The following is a 13191-nucleotide window of genomic DNA, read 5'->3' as shown; positions in this document are numbered from 1 at the left end:
TAATTTAAATTATAATAATTTGATTAATAAAAAAAATAACATATTATACATTGTTTGTTTTTTTTTAATCTAATGTTAATTGGATTAACTCTAAAATAGTTATTAATCGATTTTAATAATCTACTTTATTCAATAAATCAGACATATATACTGAACGTGATAATAAATAATATAGTAATAGTTAAATTCACCAACAAATATATTAGCTATTATCACATTATAAAACAAATTAAATATAAAAGCTATTAGCACTTATAAATCTATAAAATCGTACTGTCTTTGATTTATGCAAGGGTTCACTTATCAAATAAACTTAAAATATGAACAAAAAATATTTATAAAATGAATCTAGCATCACTTGAAAAAATCATAGAAAATAATCAACTTGTCTTATTATCCATGAGAACTATTTCTATGTAAGTCATTTTATTCTTGTCAAATTTAGACGGGACTTTCCATGACGTTATATATTAATTTTGTTAAATAATTCTTTCTCTCTTTATATATATATATATATTACGGTAGTTTTTTTAATATATATACATAGACATAAATAATTCTATACATATACACAAATAAATAAAATATATGAATTATATTTTGTTAAACTCTATGTTATCGATTATTAAAAATATTTAAATCACATATATTAATTATTTTTTGTTATAAGTATTTCGTTTTATTTATATGATTATTTTTTATTCTACAATCGTACAATAAATTTTTTTTATATCCATATATATTCCTCAATTCCGACCCATTTATACGCATATTAACAATTTTTTTTCTAATAGTGATATTTTAATCTTTCGTTTTTTTTTTCACGTATCTTATTTTAATATTTTTTTAATAATTACATTACTAATCTGAAATATAAAATGAGAAAAAAAGGTGATACATATATCCAAGAAAGAAAATAAACTTAAAAATCAGGGAAAAAAAAAGAAATTTTATATTAAAAAATATAAAAATAATATATTCAAAAAGAATAGTCGTAATTTATAAATAGAGTCAACAATTTAAATTTCTCTAAAACTAATTTAATCAAATACCAATATTAGAAATAAATTACTTAAATAATATTTAACCTATTCTAGTCCTTAGACACATAGGTAGCGTTTGTTTTGAGGTATTGAGACAGAGATTGAGAGAATGAGACTCAGTATCGTCATGTTTGTTGGTTTAGAGACCGTTATTAAAATTTCTGTCTCTATCTCTAAAATTTTAGTATTTCAGTACCTTCAAAATATAAGGACACAGGGAACTAAAAGTTTTAGAGATGGAGACTGAAACTTTAATAACATTTTATACCTAAAATACCCTCATTTCAATTAATTTATTCCAATTTTATTCTTTGTGCAAATTAAATTAGAGTTTCATTTTTGTTTCAATTTCTGTCTCCTATTTTGCACCAAACAAAATACTGTGATTTATTTTAATCTCTATCTCTTAGCCTCTGTCTCTCAATCTCAGTCTTTCTGTCTCTGTTTCTCCACCAAATGCTACCATATAGATTAAAGTCATTCTTATAACGACAACCAACTAAAATAATATCGTAAGTTCGAATATTTAGAATTTGTGCAAATTCAGACAATTCCCTTGTTATTTGAAAACCTTCTGTATCCCTGATATGATAGAGTTGAATCGCAATTCCTTTTATGGAAAAAGAGTTACGGATGTGGCTTTGATGTGTTAGAGATCAAAATTCGGAAGTCACTATTTATATTTGAGTGTGACACCCATTAAACCCTAAAGCTAAATAAAATAGTATCTCTGATTTTATTCTGATTTGATTCTAAATAAAAAATAATAATGACTTATTTAATTCAGCATTTATAATAATAAATGAGATGATCATTATATAAGTCATTTAATGTAAAATAGCTTAATTTGTGATTATAATTAATATATGTATTGCCCATAAATAGATTAGAAAATAATATTTTCGTAACAAAATAATCATTCAATTTGAATTACAATTAATTGATTGATAAAAATTATAATAAATTGTACGATATTTAAATAATTAACCAAATAAATTAGTTGATATAATTAATTTATTATAATAAATTGAATTTAATGAGTTAAAGAAAATAAATCGAAAAACATCATCAGAAACTTGTCATGACAGTTTTATCATTAAGTACATAAATTTAATTGTTATATAATAGAATAGATATTTACAAATTATTATATTAAACACAAACTAAAAAAAAATACACTAAACAAAATAAAAGCATCAATGGTGAAATATAACTCAAAAAATTACTTAAATTCAAAAAGAACATGTGATGAATTATAATAAATCTATATATGAGAAGTAAAAATAAAATAAATAATTAAAAAAATAAAAGAAGATAAAAAAGATAATGTGTGGAGTAGATAAAAAATGTATTGCAATAGAAGATTAATATAATTAATTAATATAGAGGATGAAAGAGAAAAATCAAAATACGATCTTATTAAAAAATTTAAAAAATATATTTTAAAAAATAACCTATTAATCAACTTTTATAAAAATATTACAAAAAAAATTAAATTATTTTTAAATAAAATAATAATACCCTTAAGAATTATTAATCAAAATAAAAAAAATTAATATAAAATAAAATCATAGATAAATATTATCAAAATTAAGATAAAAAATAAAAATAAAAAATTACATTGAAGTACAAAATAAAGAGAAAAAAAAAGGGATATATAAAATAATAAGATAATAAATTGAATTAATTGAGTTCATTTATTTCTTTGCTTTATATATTATTTATTAAATAATTTAATATGTATTTCAATCAAATGTTATAATTAATTTGGTTTAATGAATCAAACAAAAATTTAAAATAATTTGATATTTACTCTAATTAAATTAAATATTTGAAGTTATGATTAATATAATTTAATGAATCAAATAAAATATTAAATGATAAAATATTTATCCTAAAAATATTTATAATATTTTAATCTATGGTCTAAAAGTACAGTTATAATAACCCATTAAAAATACTTAATTAGTTAATACAAATAATTAGTATAATTGATTTAGTTCAATAAATTAAAAGAAATAAATGTGAAAGGAAGATATAAAAAAAAGTGAAATTATAAAAAAAAAAAAGAAAATAGAAAAGATAATGTGTGGAGTAGATAAAAAAATGTATTGCAATAGAAAATTAATATAATTAATTAATACAAAGGATGAAAGAGAAAAATTAAAATACAATCTTATTAAAAAATTTTAAAAAAATATTTTAAAAAAGAACCTATTAATCAGCTTTTATAAAAATATTACAAAAAAATTTAAATTATTTTTAAATAAAATAATAATACTCTTAAGAATTATTAATCAAAATAAATATAAAAAGAATTAATATAAAACAAAATCATAGAAAAATATTATCAAAATTAAGATAAAAAAACAAAAATAAAAAATTATAAATATTTTATTTAAAGTACAAAATAAAGAGAGAGAAAAGGGATATATAAAATAATAAGATAATAAATTAAATTAATTGAGTTCATTTATTTCATTGCTTTATATATTATTTATTAAATAATTTAATATATATCTCAATCAAATGTTATAATTAATTTGGTTTAACGAATCCAACAAGAATTTAAAATAATTTGATATTTACTGTAATTAAATTAAATATTTGAAGTTATGATTAATATAATTTAATGAATCAAATAAAATATTAAATGATGAAATATTTATCCTAAAAATATTTATAATATTTTAACTTATGGTCTAAAAGCACAGTTATAATAACCCATTAAAAAGTACTTAATTAGTTAATACAAATAATTAGTATAATTGATTTAGTTCAATCAATTAAAAGAAATAAATTTGAAAGGAAGATATAAAAAAATTGAAATTATAAAAACGTGTAGCCATTAAAAAGCAATAAAAAAATCTCTTCTAATTTTTTATTTATTAATTATTAATTATTATTTTTAAAAAAATAATCAAGTATTATTGTTAATTATGAAATAACCTAAAATCATAATGCATTTTATTTTTAAATAAATAATCATCCATTAATATCTATAAATAAAACCTATCGTCAAAATGTTTTGATTAAAAATGTGAAGGGTTAATTACTATTCATTATTAATAATATATCGATTATATCAAAAAGTAAAAATATAATTATCCGCATTTACAACATTAGAAGAATTATCATTATGAGTAAAATTTTGTCAAAATAAAAAAGAATAAAAAAAAATTACACACATATTCATTATGTAGTTCTTTATCTTCGCAATATTTTAGTACAAAATTTATTACAGAACATATAAATTTTTACATACAGCACAATTTTATTTACATAACACATAAATTTGTGGATATAGAACAATTTTTTTTATGTTATATACCAATTTTTTTATGCTGTGCACCAAAATTTTTGTACTCATTTTTCTAAAACATATATAGGAGTAAGAGTGTTTATCGGTCGGGTTTAATTAGAGCTAAATCCAGCCCTAAAAGGTCATATGATCTATTTTGATCCCGCCTAAAAGAAGTTCAAAATAAATTGGACTGATCCGATGTAAAATTAGTATCTACAAATTTATATATTATATATACTAAATTAATAAAATTTACTTTTACAATTAAATTTAACAAATGTTATATCATATTTATACTGAAATAAATTATCAATAAAAATGATATCGTGTAATATAAAAAATATTATTTGAAATATAAAAGTATAATATTTTTTTGTGACTTAAATAAGTTAAACAAAAAAGAAAGAAAATAAAGGTCAATAACGGTTTAAATAGAGGAGAAGTCCCGCTTAAGACCACTCTCAAACTTCTCCCCAAAAGAAGGAAGCTCCACTTGATGAAGTTGTGACCTCATCGCCATCTTTGCCTTGGTATTCGCCACCATGTTTTTGCATTTCTTATAATCAAATGAAAGTCAACATGCTAATTCCAGTGTATGATATCCCTTATTTTGAGCACATAAACCCAAAACAATCTTCATGATTAGCAATAAGATTAAACGATTTCACACATCCGTCTCACAAATAATGTTTCATTAATTCACATCCCATGTTAAGAGATAAACTCTCCAAATAACAAACAATTCTCATTAAACAATACTATTACTCTCAATCATTCCCAAATAATCTTTTTGCCAACACTTTACAATATCTCATAATGCAAGCAAAACTAACACTATCACTAGAATCAGGATAAGTAGCATCACAATTAATTTTAAAAGTATCTATAGATGGAAGATACAAAAAACCACTTATAATTAGAAAGGAGGAATACATGTTGTAATCCCAAAACACCTCTAAGCACTTTTTCTGAAGCTAAAGTCACACGAATAATTTTTTTGGAGGCCAAATCTCATGAGAATTAAAGATGACATTATTCGTTACTTGTCATATCTACCAAAGTCTTGAAAAGAATCCGAACATATGCTCTTAACTATGATATAAGAATCATTTTTTCAAATATAGAGGATGACAAGAAATGTCTAACCTGTGCCATACAAACTGAACTTTCGGACAAATCTCGAATACAATGGAAAACTGATTCCTAACTAGAAAGACATTTTGGGTACCTATCTGATTATGACATTCCTATTCTGAAGCAAAAACTTGCAGTAGGAAAAATCTCTCTAAGACACAACCAAGCAAAAAAATTGTGTTTTTTGGAATAAGTTGGCGCTAAAGCCAAAGTCAATTCTCCCACTCTTTCTAATCAAAAAGCTGCTTATACAATCACAGGTAATTAATTATTGTGTGAGTTGTTGACTTTGGATGCAGAAAAGAATGTTATTTTTTAAATTCTGAAAATAGAAAAAAATATATTTTTATTGTAGAAAACAAATTTCAGACCAGATCGAATAACTCGAACCATAATTCCAATTGATTCGAAGATAACGTTAAGTAAAAATAACAAATTCGAAATTGATAAAATATTTCTTGGGTCCGAGTCAAGTTTTGGACTGGGTCAAATCTTGAACATTCTTATATAAGAGGAGGAGGATAAGAAAAAGAAGATGGTGACATGATGATAATAACAAAAGAGAATGAAGTGAAAAAAGAAGATAGAGAAAAAGAAAATGTTAGTGCTAGGACTACGACAATATTAGAGAAACAAAACAGCATAAGCTATTTTTTTTTATTTTTGAATTATGAAAAATCACAATACACATATTTGGTACCATTTAAAACAAAAAAATTTAACTTCTCGAAAAGTTAATTCACATCCTTTTGAAAAAGTAAAAATATATGACTTCTCCTTTTTGATAAGTCATTCTATCACTTTCCTAAAAAAATTGACTTCAAAACAAAAAAAATCACTTTTATTATTGGGTCTGTGAAAATATTTTCTGTTTCTGCTGAAAATACTGTCCCTCCACTACTATTTTCACGCAAAGTTCCATCTGTTAGAAGCACTGACCTTCCACGATCATTTTCACCTAATGTTCCAGCTGCTGGAAGTATTAGCCCTCCACTACCATTTTCACGTAATGATTCATCTGCTGAAAGTATTGACCCTTCACCACCATTTTAAAACAATGTTACTGCATATATTCCTTTCAATTATTTTTTTTTATCATTTTACCACTTTATTTTCATTATTAAATTTGTATTTAAGATGATATGTGATATGAAATCTCAGTTTTAATTTTATTTTTTTCACATGTGATTTTATTTTTATATAATTTGCTATTATTTTTATAGTTAGTTATAACAAGTTATTAACCCCAATAAAGAAGGAGGCTAACAGGAGTAAAAAAAAATAAAAACAACACCAAAATATACATTGACATACATTTTATATTTGTTTTTTATTTTTACCTACCATATCATACATAATAAAACAACAAATACTAACTACACAATAATTTCTTTGGCATTGTCATCAAGATAATTGTGAATTAAAATTTTATTACTATTCACCACATATAAGAACACCGTTATGAGTGAAAGTGAAGTAGAAGAACCAATTTTTAATGATATTACGTGACAAGAACCAATAGTCTAAAAAATGGAACTAATAAGAGAGCAAATAAAGAATCGATTATCTAAACGATTGTAATTTTAGTGATTAGGTTAAGTAAAATCAACCTTTAATATTGAAAAATATTTGTTATTATTGTTATTTTAATTTTTATTTTATTGTGTAAAAAAATTATATTTTTTGAGTTATCTATCCAAATGCTACAACTTTAAAATAAGTACTTTTATAACTAAAAATTCAAATGCAAAATAATTTATTTATAAACTACTATTAATAAAAGTCCTTATACTTTAAACTCTTTTTTTTTTAAATTTATTTAAATTAGTTATCCAGATTGGCCTTAGTTAAAAGCTTGGTTTGAAAAAGGCTTTCGCTCTATTGATAGTTTAATTTTGAGTCTTAAACGGTTAAACCCTGTAATTTTGGCATGTGTTAATACTAGTTACTAGTTAATTCTCATTAGTCTTAAGTGTTCGTTTGGGCGGGCGTTATTATTTTGATAAAAAAAAAATTTTTAATAAAAAAAGATTTTTTTTTTATTTTTTAGTGTGTTTGACAAATTTTTAATAGTAAAAATAAATGCACTAAAAAATAAATAAAAAAATTTTAAAAAAAATTATAATTTATATCTTTTTTTGAAAGATATTTTTTTTAAAAAGATATTTTTCATATAATAAATAAATACTTTTATATCGTTATACTTAAATATAATTGATAAATAAAAAAATATTTTTATATGAGATATTCACATTTTTAAAAAAAGATAACTCAAAATTTTCTTTTTAAAAGCTGACCCAACCAAGTTCTAAATCCTAATTATAATCGAGCTAACCCAACAATTAGTGATCTAGTCCAATTGAACGAGGCTCAAATCCGCAAGCCCCTTCAGTCCGTGTCAGGCACTAAAATCTAGCTCACTCTACACTACAATTCGCAACTAAAATCCCTCTCAGTCCTTGTTTCACGAGAAAGCACTTCCCCGATCCACACCGTTCATGTCACCTTCTAAGGTATAAAATCAATCATCTCAGAGGGGCGTTTATTAAACACCGGAAAGGGCGCGTGGATAATCGTCACTCAACTACTCCCAACTCAAACTAGCATATTTTCGGGTATATATCCTATTTAGAAATTAAAAATAAAAATGGAAATAAACAAAACAAGAGATTTTTTATTTTCCACTCTGCCCATACTGCTCTTCTTCTCTCCATCGTCGTTTTAGGTTAAATAAACCCTCTGTCGATCGGTGGTACTAAGCCGTGCCGGCGCGAATTCCGACGCTGTTCGTGGCGGCGACTGAAAGTTTCAGAGACAGTGCGAAGATGAAGGTTTTTGTAAAGACTCTGAAGGGCACGCACTTCGAGATTGAAGTGAAGCCCGATGACACGGTTTGACACCTCAACTCTCGATCGAATTTTGTTCTTAATTTCGTTTTCTTTTCGTTCTTACGTCAATTGCATTCCGTGATTGGATTGAATATATTTATGATTGTATCGAGGGTGTGAGGGTTCCGAATTTCGACTAATAATTAGGGTTTTAATGTTTCACTCGTTCGATCGTGGTATTGAATTTTGACCACTGTTCGAATTTTTCTTTTAATACTTAACTTTGTAATTTAGCTTTTTAGGAGCTGTAATTTTTGGAATATGATTTGTATCGTGGTTGGAACATCTTCTGCCTAGTTAGCTATTTTTGGCTCCATTGGTTATGGCATATAGCTGCAATACTATTCCCTGGCAAATTTACTCATCTGGATTCTGATAATTTAATGGGAAATCTGTTGTCAAAAGTTCTGTGAAAATTTAATGGAAAGTTGCCACATGATAGTGAATAAGTTTGACATTGACTTTATTTGGAGCCTTACTTTACGGGAATATCAAACCGGTTTATGCTTTAAGAAGAAATCTGGATAAGTACTGGTTCTGTATAATTGAGCATTTCTCAATTTTATAAATCATCACCAGCCCATTACAACTGACACCTTGGTCAATGGCCAAGTGATCACTGACTGTCAGATTTTTCACTCTCCTATCAGCTTTGGGAACTCACTTATCTAAGTAGCACATATTATGTCTCTGTCAATAGTCAAGTTTGTGGTTTTTGACGGTTGAACTAAACTACTCTGAGTTACTTAAGCGACGCATTCTACTATTGCAATTGTGGCATTGCTTCATCTCTAATGATTATATGATTTCATTTATATCGTGTTTTTATTTTATTTATGATGAGCATATTCCTTTCAGGTTACCGAAGTGAAGAAAAATATAGAAACTGTTCAAGGTGCAAATGTCTACCCTGCTGCACAGCAAATGCTTATTCATCAAGGCAAGGTTCTTAAGGATGGTACTACTTTGGAGGAAAACAAAGTAGCTGAAAATAGTTTCATTGTAATCATGCTTTCTAAGGTAAAATTTTCTTATTTATCTCATTCCCTTTAAAAGTTTACGTTGGTATCAAAAAACATTAACATGTATGCAGTTGTTTTGTTGCATAAATAGTTGTCTAAAGTTTTACAAACTGTTGCACATGGAAAAAATTATTGGTTCTTCCATGGACATAGGTCATTGCTTGTTGATTTGAGTTTGATATGGTAACCGGTAGATAGATTGTTTGGAGTGGCTCAGAACTGTCATAATTTGTAGGTTTTACTAGCTACCTATGAGCGCATGGTGTATATTCACTATTATGTAGAATCATAATTTAATGTTAACCCCTTGTATTCTGAAGTTGATGTATGGATTTTGGGGGATACATAAACATAAGTGGAGTTATTTATCTTGAACTTTGTCAAAAGAAATTGTTGTTGACTTTTGTTAAATTTTCAACTCTTATAATATACATTTATTCAGTACTAAGTTAGAACTATGTGCTTACAATTCCAGAGTAAGAGCACATCTGGTGAAGGATCTACTGCATCAACAGCACCTTCATCAAAGGTTAGAACAGTTTGCTACGCTATAAATATTGTATACTATATTATTATTTGAATGATCACATTCCTGAGATATATTGAGACAATGGTCTTTAGTTATCAAGGTTCTGAAATTTATTGTATTTTACTTTATTATTATTTTTTTAAACTATTATGTCTTCATTGCAGGCTCCACAGACTAGTGCAACTCCTACTCCTACCCCATCTGTGTCAGTAGCACCTCAAGCTGTTCCTGCCACTGCTGCACCGTGAGTTGATGATATTTTATAGAATTTTTTCTTGAGAATTTATGTTGCAGTCTCAACTATTTCAATATGAAGAGCTTGAGGTCTAAACTTTGCATTTTGGCAGGCCTGCACCTTCACCTTCACCTGCACCTTCGCCTTCACCTGCACCTGCTGCACCTGCACCTGCACCTGCACCTGCACCTTCACCTGCTGCAGCTCCTACATCTACAGATACTGCTGTGTAAATATTGTTTCCTGTGATCTACGTTTTCTATACATTTTACATGCTTACTTCCATTATATATTGTTGAAATAAACTTTCTTGAAGCAGGGTAGGGTCTGATATCTATGGGCAGGCAGCATCCAATCTGGTTGCCGGAAGCAACTTGGAGGGAACAATTCAGCAAATTCTTGATATGGGGGGTGGGAGCTGGGATAGGGACACAGTTATCCGTGCTCTTAGAGCTGCTTACAACAACCCTGAGAGAGCTGTTGAATATTTGTATACGGTATGTGAGATTTTAGATGATGAATTTCATACTTGATGATAGTTGTGCGCTATATTTTGGCATCTCTACTAGTTCAATGGAAGTTTATTTTCTGTATCACTGCTTTAAAAACAAAAAAGATTAAAATAAAACATCATTCACATATATCAGGGTATCCCTGAGCAAGCTGAAGCTCCACCTGTGGCCCGAGTGCCTACAAGTGTACAACCTACAAATCCACCAGCTGCTGCACCTCAGGCAGCTTCACCTCAAGCAGCACAACCAGCTCCTGTCACAACTAGTGGACCAAATGCTAATCCTCTAGACCTATTTCCCCAGGTAGCATTCTACTATTTATTAAAGAGAATGTTGGAGGTTTGTACTCTAACAACTATGTCTTACAGGGCCTCCCCAATGTTGGTTCTGGTGCTGCTGGCGCTGGCTCTTTAGAATTTCTGCGCAACAGCCAACAGGTACTCTCTATTTTGCTGACCTGTTATCTGCACTGAAGTTCCTACACGTGTCTTAGCTAAACTCTCCAGTTTTATTTGTTCTGTTTTCTCAGTTCCAAGCCTTGCGAGCTATGGTGCAGGCTAACCCACAAATATTGCAGGTTTTTCTTCTTTGCCTTATTAGTGTATGCTATGTTCTCGTTTTAGAGTTCCCTGAATATTCTTGTTACTGCAGCCTATGCTACAAGAGCTTGGCAAACAAAATCCTCATCTTATGAGATTGATTCGAGATCATCAAGCTGATTTCCTTCGACTGATAAATGAACCTGTGGAGGGTGGTGAGGGGTGAGTGATCATCCTATGCTGTTCTGTATATGTATTTTTGTTGAAGGAATGGAGAAATATAGTTTTTTGTTTTTATTTCATTTTATTTTTTTGGGGGTGGTGGGGTAGGGTTCAACAATTTTGTTCAATGTCTTAATCTTTCTTGTTAATGTGCTTTAGGAATTTATTTGGCCAGCTAGCTGCTGGCATGCCACAATCAGTAACTGTTACACCTGAAGAGCGCCAAGCAATTGAACGTGTAAGTTTGATCTCTTGCCTATATAAACTATACGCTCTATTTCCTCTGTTCATGCATATAAATACATGAATAAGCACTCCTCGTTGATCTAAAAGTACCCATTCCTACTATTGGTAATCAATATTTATGAGTAGCGTGATGTTTTACTGCTGCTGCAGCTTGAAGCAATGGGCTTTGATCGTGCACTTGTGTTGGAGGTGTATTTTGCTTGCAACAAGAACGAGGAATTGGCTGCCAACTACCTCTTAGATCACATGCACGAGTTTGACGAACAATAGATCTCCTATCCAGTTGCAAATGATCTGTTCTTGTCATTTTTCTTTTTTATTTTTTCTTTTTCCCCTTTTTCTTTCTTTTATCTTTTTAACTCGATGGGTCTGTTATACTTCTGTTTAACGAGGTAATGTTTGATTATGACAAGCCTTAAGTCGTCAAGGGATGTTTTATGGCCTCAACATTATTATTGCCCTTGTATCTACATTTACTCCGCGTAGAGGGGTTTTTTATTTTTAAAGTATTCATATACATAGTCGTTTGTCTTGGATTATTGGTGTGTTGCATGTTTCGTACATGTCTAGTTATGAATATTTTGTTATTCATATTTTTATTTGCAAGTCGATGGATGGCAAACTTGCCTAAGCTTGCAAACCCATCTGGTGTGGTTACAAATTGGAGATTGGGCATTTTTTGTTCCTAAATCCTAATCAGTTATTTAACATTCAAACTATCGTAGACTCGTACTCGCTTTATGATCATTTGGTGTTAAACTACTTTGGATATGTAAATATGCACGGGACATCGCTTTGCTTGGTAAAAGCTTGCCTGAACTTTCAAGCTGGGGTTTGGATGTTTGACGACTAAATCCTCATAGTGGTTTCTGTGATTGACGTTATGTAGCAAAATCGTTTCTGAGATTCAAATTGTACTAATTACGTCTCTGAAATTGGAAAAATTGCACCATATTAGTTTTTGATCCGTTTTTCATTAACGACGTGCTGACGTGGCTTGATGACATGGACCTTTGGTGACACGTGTCACCTCATGGTTTGGCCACGTATAATGGTATGATGATGTGTCGGTCAACGACACGTGGCATGCTAACGTGGATGGTTATGCCACGTGTCATAATGTTATTTGTCCACGTTTCATCCACTATGTCATCGTTAAATGTGCACCAAATTGGTTCCTTACTTTACATCAAATGACAATGACTCATTTTAGTCCCGTGCACCAAATTAGTCCATTCATTAGTTTTTTTCATTTTTTTTTATAAATTTAAAATTCTCAATATTTTTTTATACATTAATTTTAATTATATTTTTTATTATAAACATTTTTATAATAAGTTTTTTAATTAATAATTTTAACTTGTATCATTAGAACACATGTTAACTAAAATTAAAACTTTATTATTGCCTCTTGTGTGTGTTTGTATCTGTTTTAATACTGTTCAAGTCATGGTTACAATAAGTACTTATATTGATTAATAGTGTAATATATGAAAAAGCCGCCTAACTAAGTTATA

General features: G+C 28.1%; 1 protein-coding gene across 2 annotated transcripts; it reads left to right on the top strand.

The window, feature by feature from the left end:
- The first annotated feature begins 7828 nt into the window (after window positions 1-7828).
- RAD23C (Rad23 UV excision repair protein family) lies at window positions 7829-12213 on the top strand. 2 transcript variants are annotated; one of them, XM_016320111.3, is made up of 12 exons: window positions 7829-8372; window positions 9228-9389; window positions 9867-9920; window positions 10085-10164; window positions 10268-10384; window positions 10475-10652; window positions 10803-10970; window positions 11036-11104; window positions 11197-11244; window positions 11319-11428; window positions 11588-11666; window positions 11825-12213. In XM_016320111.3, the coding sequence occupies exons 1-12, from the start codon at window positions 8307-8309 to the stop codon at window positions 11942-11944; spliced, it is 1251 nt and encodes a 416-aa protein (XP_016175597.1). In that variant the 5' UTR covers window positions 7829-8306; the 3' UTR covers window positions 11945-12213. The 2 variants fall into 2 exon arrangements, with proteins under 2 accessions (XP_016175597.1, XP_016175596.1); XM_016320110.3 differs by having other exon boundaries at window positions 8125-8372; window positions 10472-10652.
- The last annotated feature ends 978 nt before the right edge of the window (window positions 12214-13191 follow it).

Source organism: Arachis ipaensis, chromosome B9, assembly GCF_059453495.1.
Source record: "Arachis ipaensis isolate K30076 ecotype BB chromosome B9, ASM5945349v1, whole genome shotgun sequence".
Taxonomy (NCBI): Eukaryota; Viridiplantae; Streptophyta; class Magnoliopsida; order Fabales; family Fabaceae; genus Arachis; species Arachis ipaensis.
Note: the sequence above shows the minus strand (reverse complement) of the source record. Positions and strands in the feature narration are given on the sequence as shown.

Excerpts from the sequence above, each read along its gene's own strand:
- RAD23C (XM_016320110.3), top strand. The coding sequence starts at position 8,307 with ATGAAGGTTTTTGTAAAGACTCTGAAGGGCACGCACTTCGAGATTGAA. Across the intron at positions 10,385-10,471 it reads ACATCTACAGATACTGCTGT|CAGGGTAGGGTCTGATATCT; the intron begins GTAAATATTGTT and ends ACTTTCTTGAAG. Across the intron at positions 10,653-10,802 it reads CTGTTGAATATTTGTATACG|GGTATCCCTGAGCAAGCTGA; the intron begins GTATGTGAGATT and ends CACATATATCAG.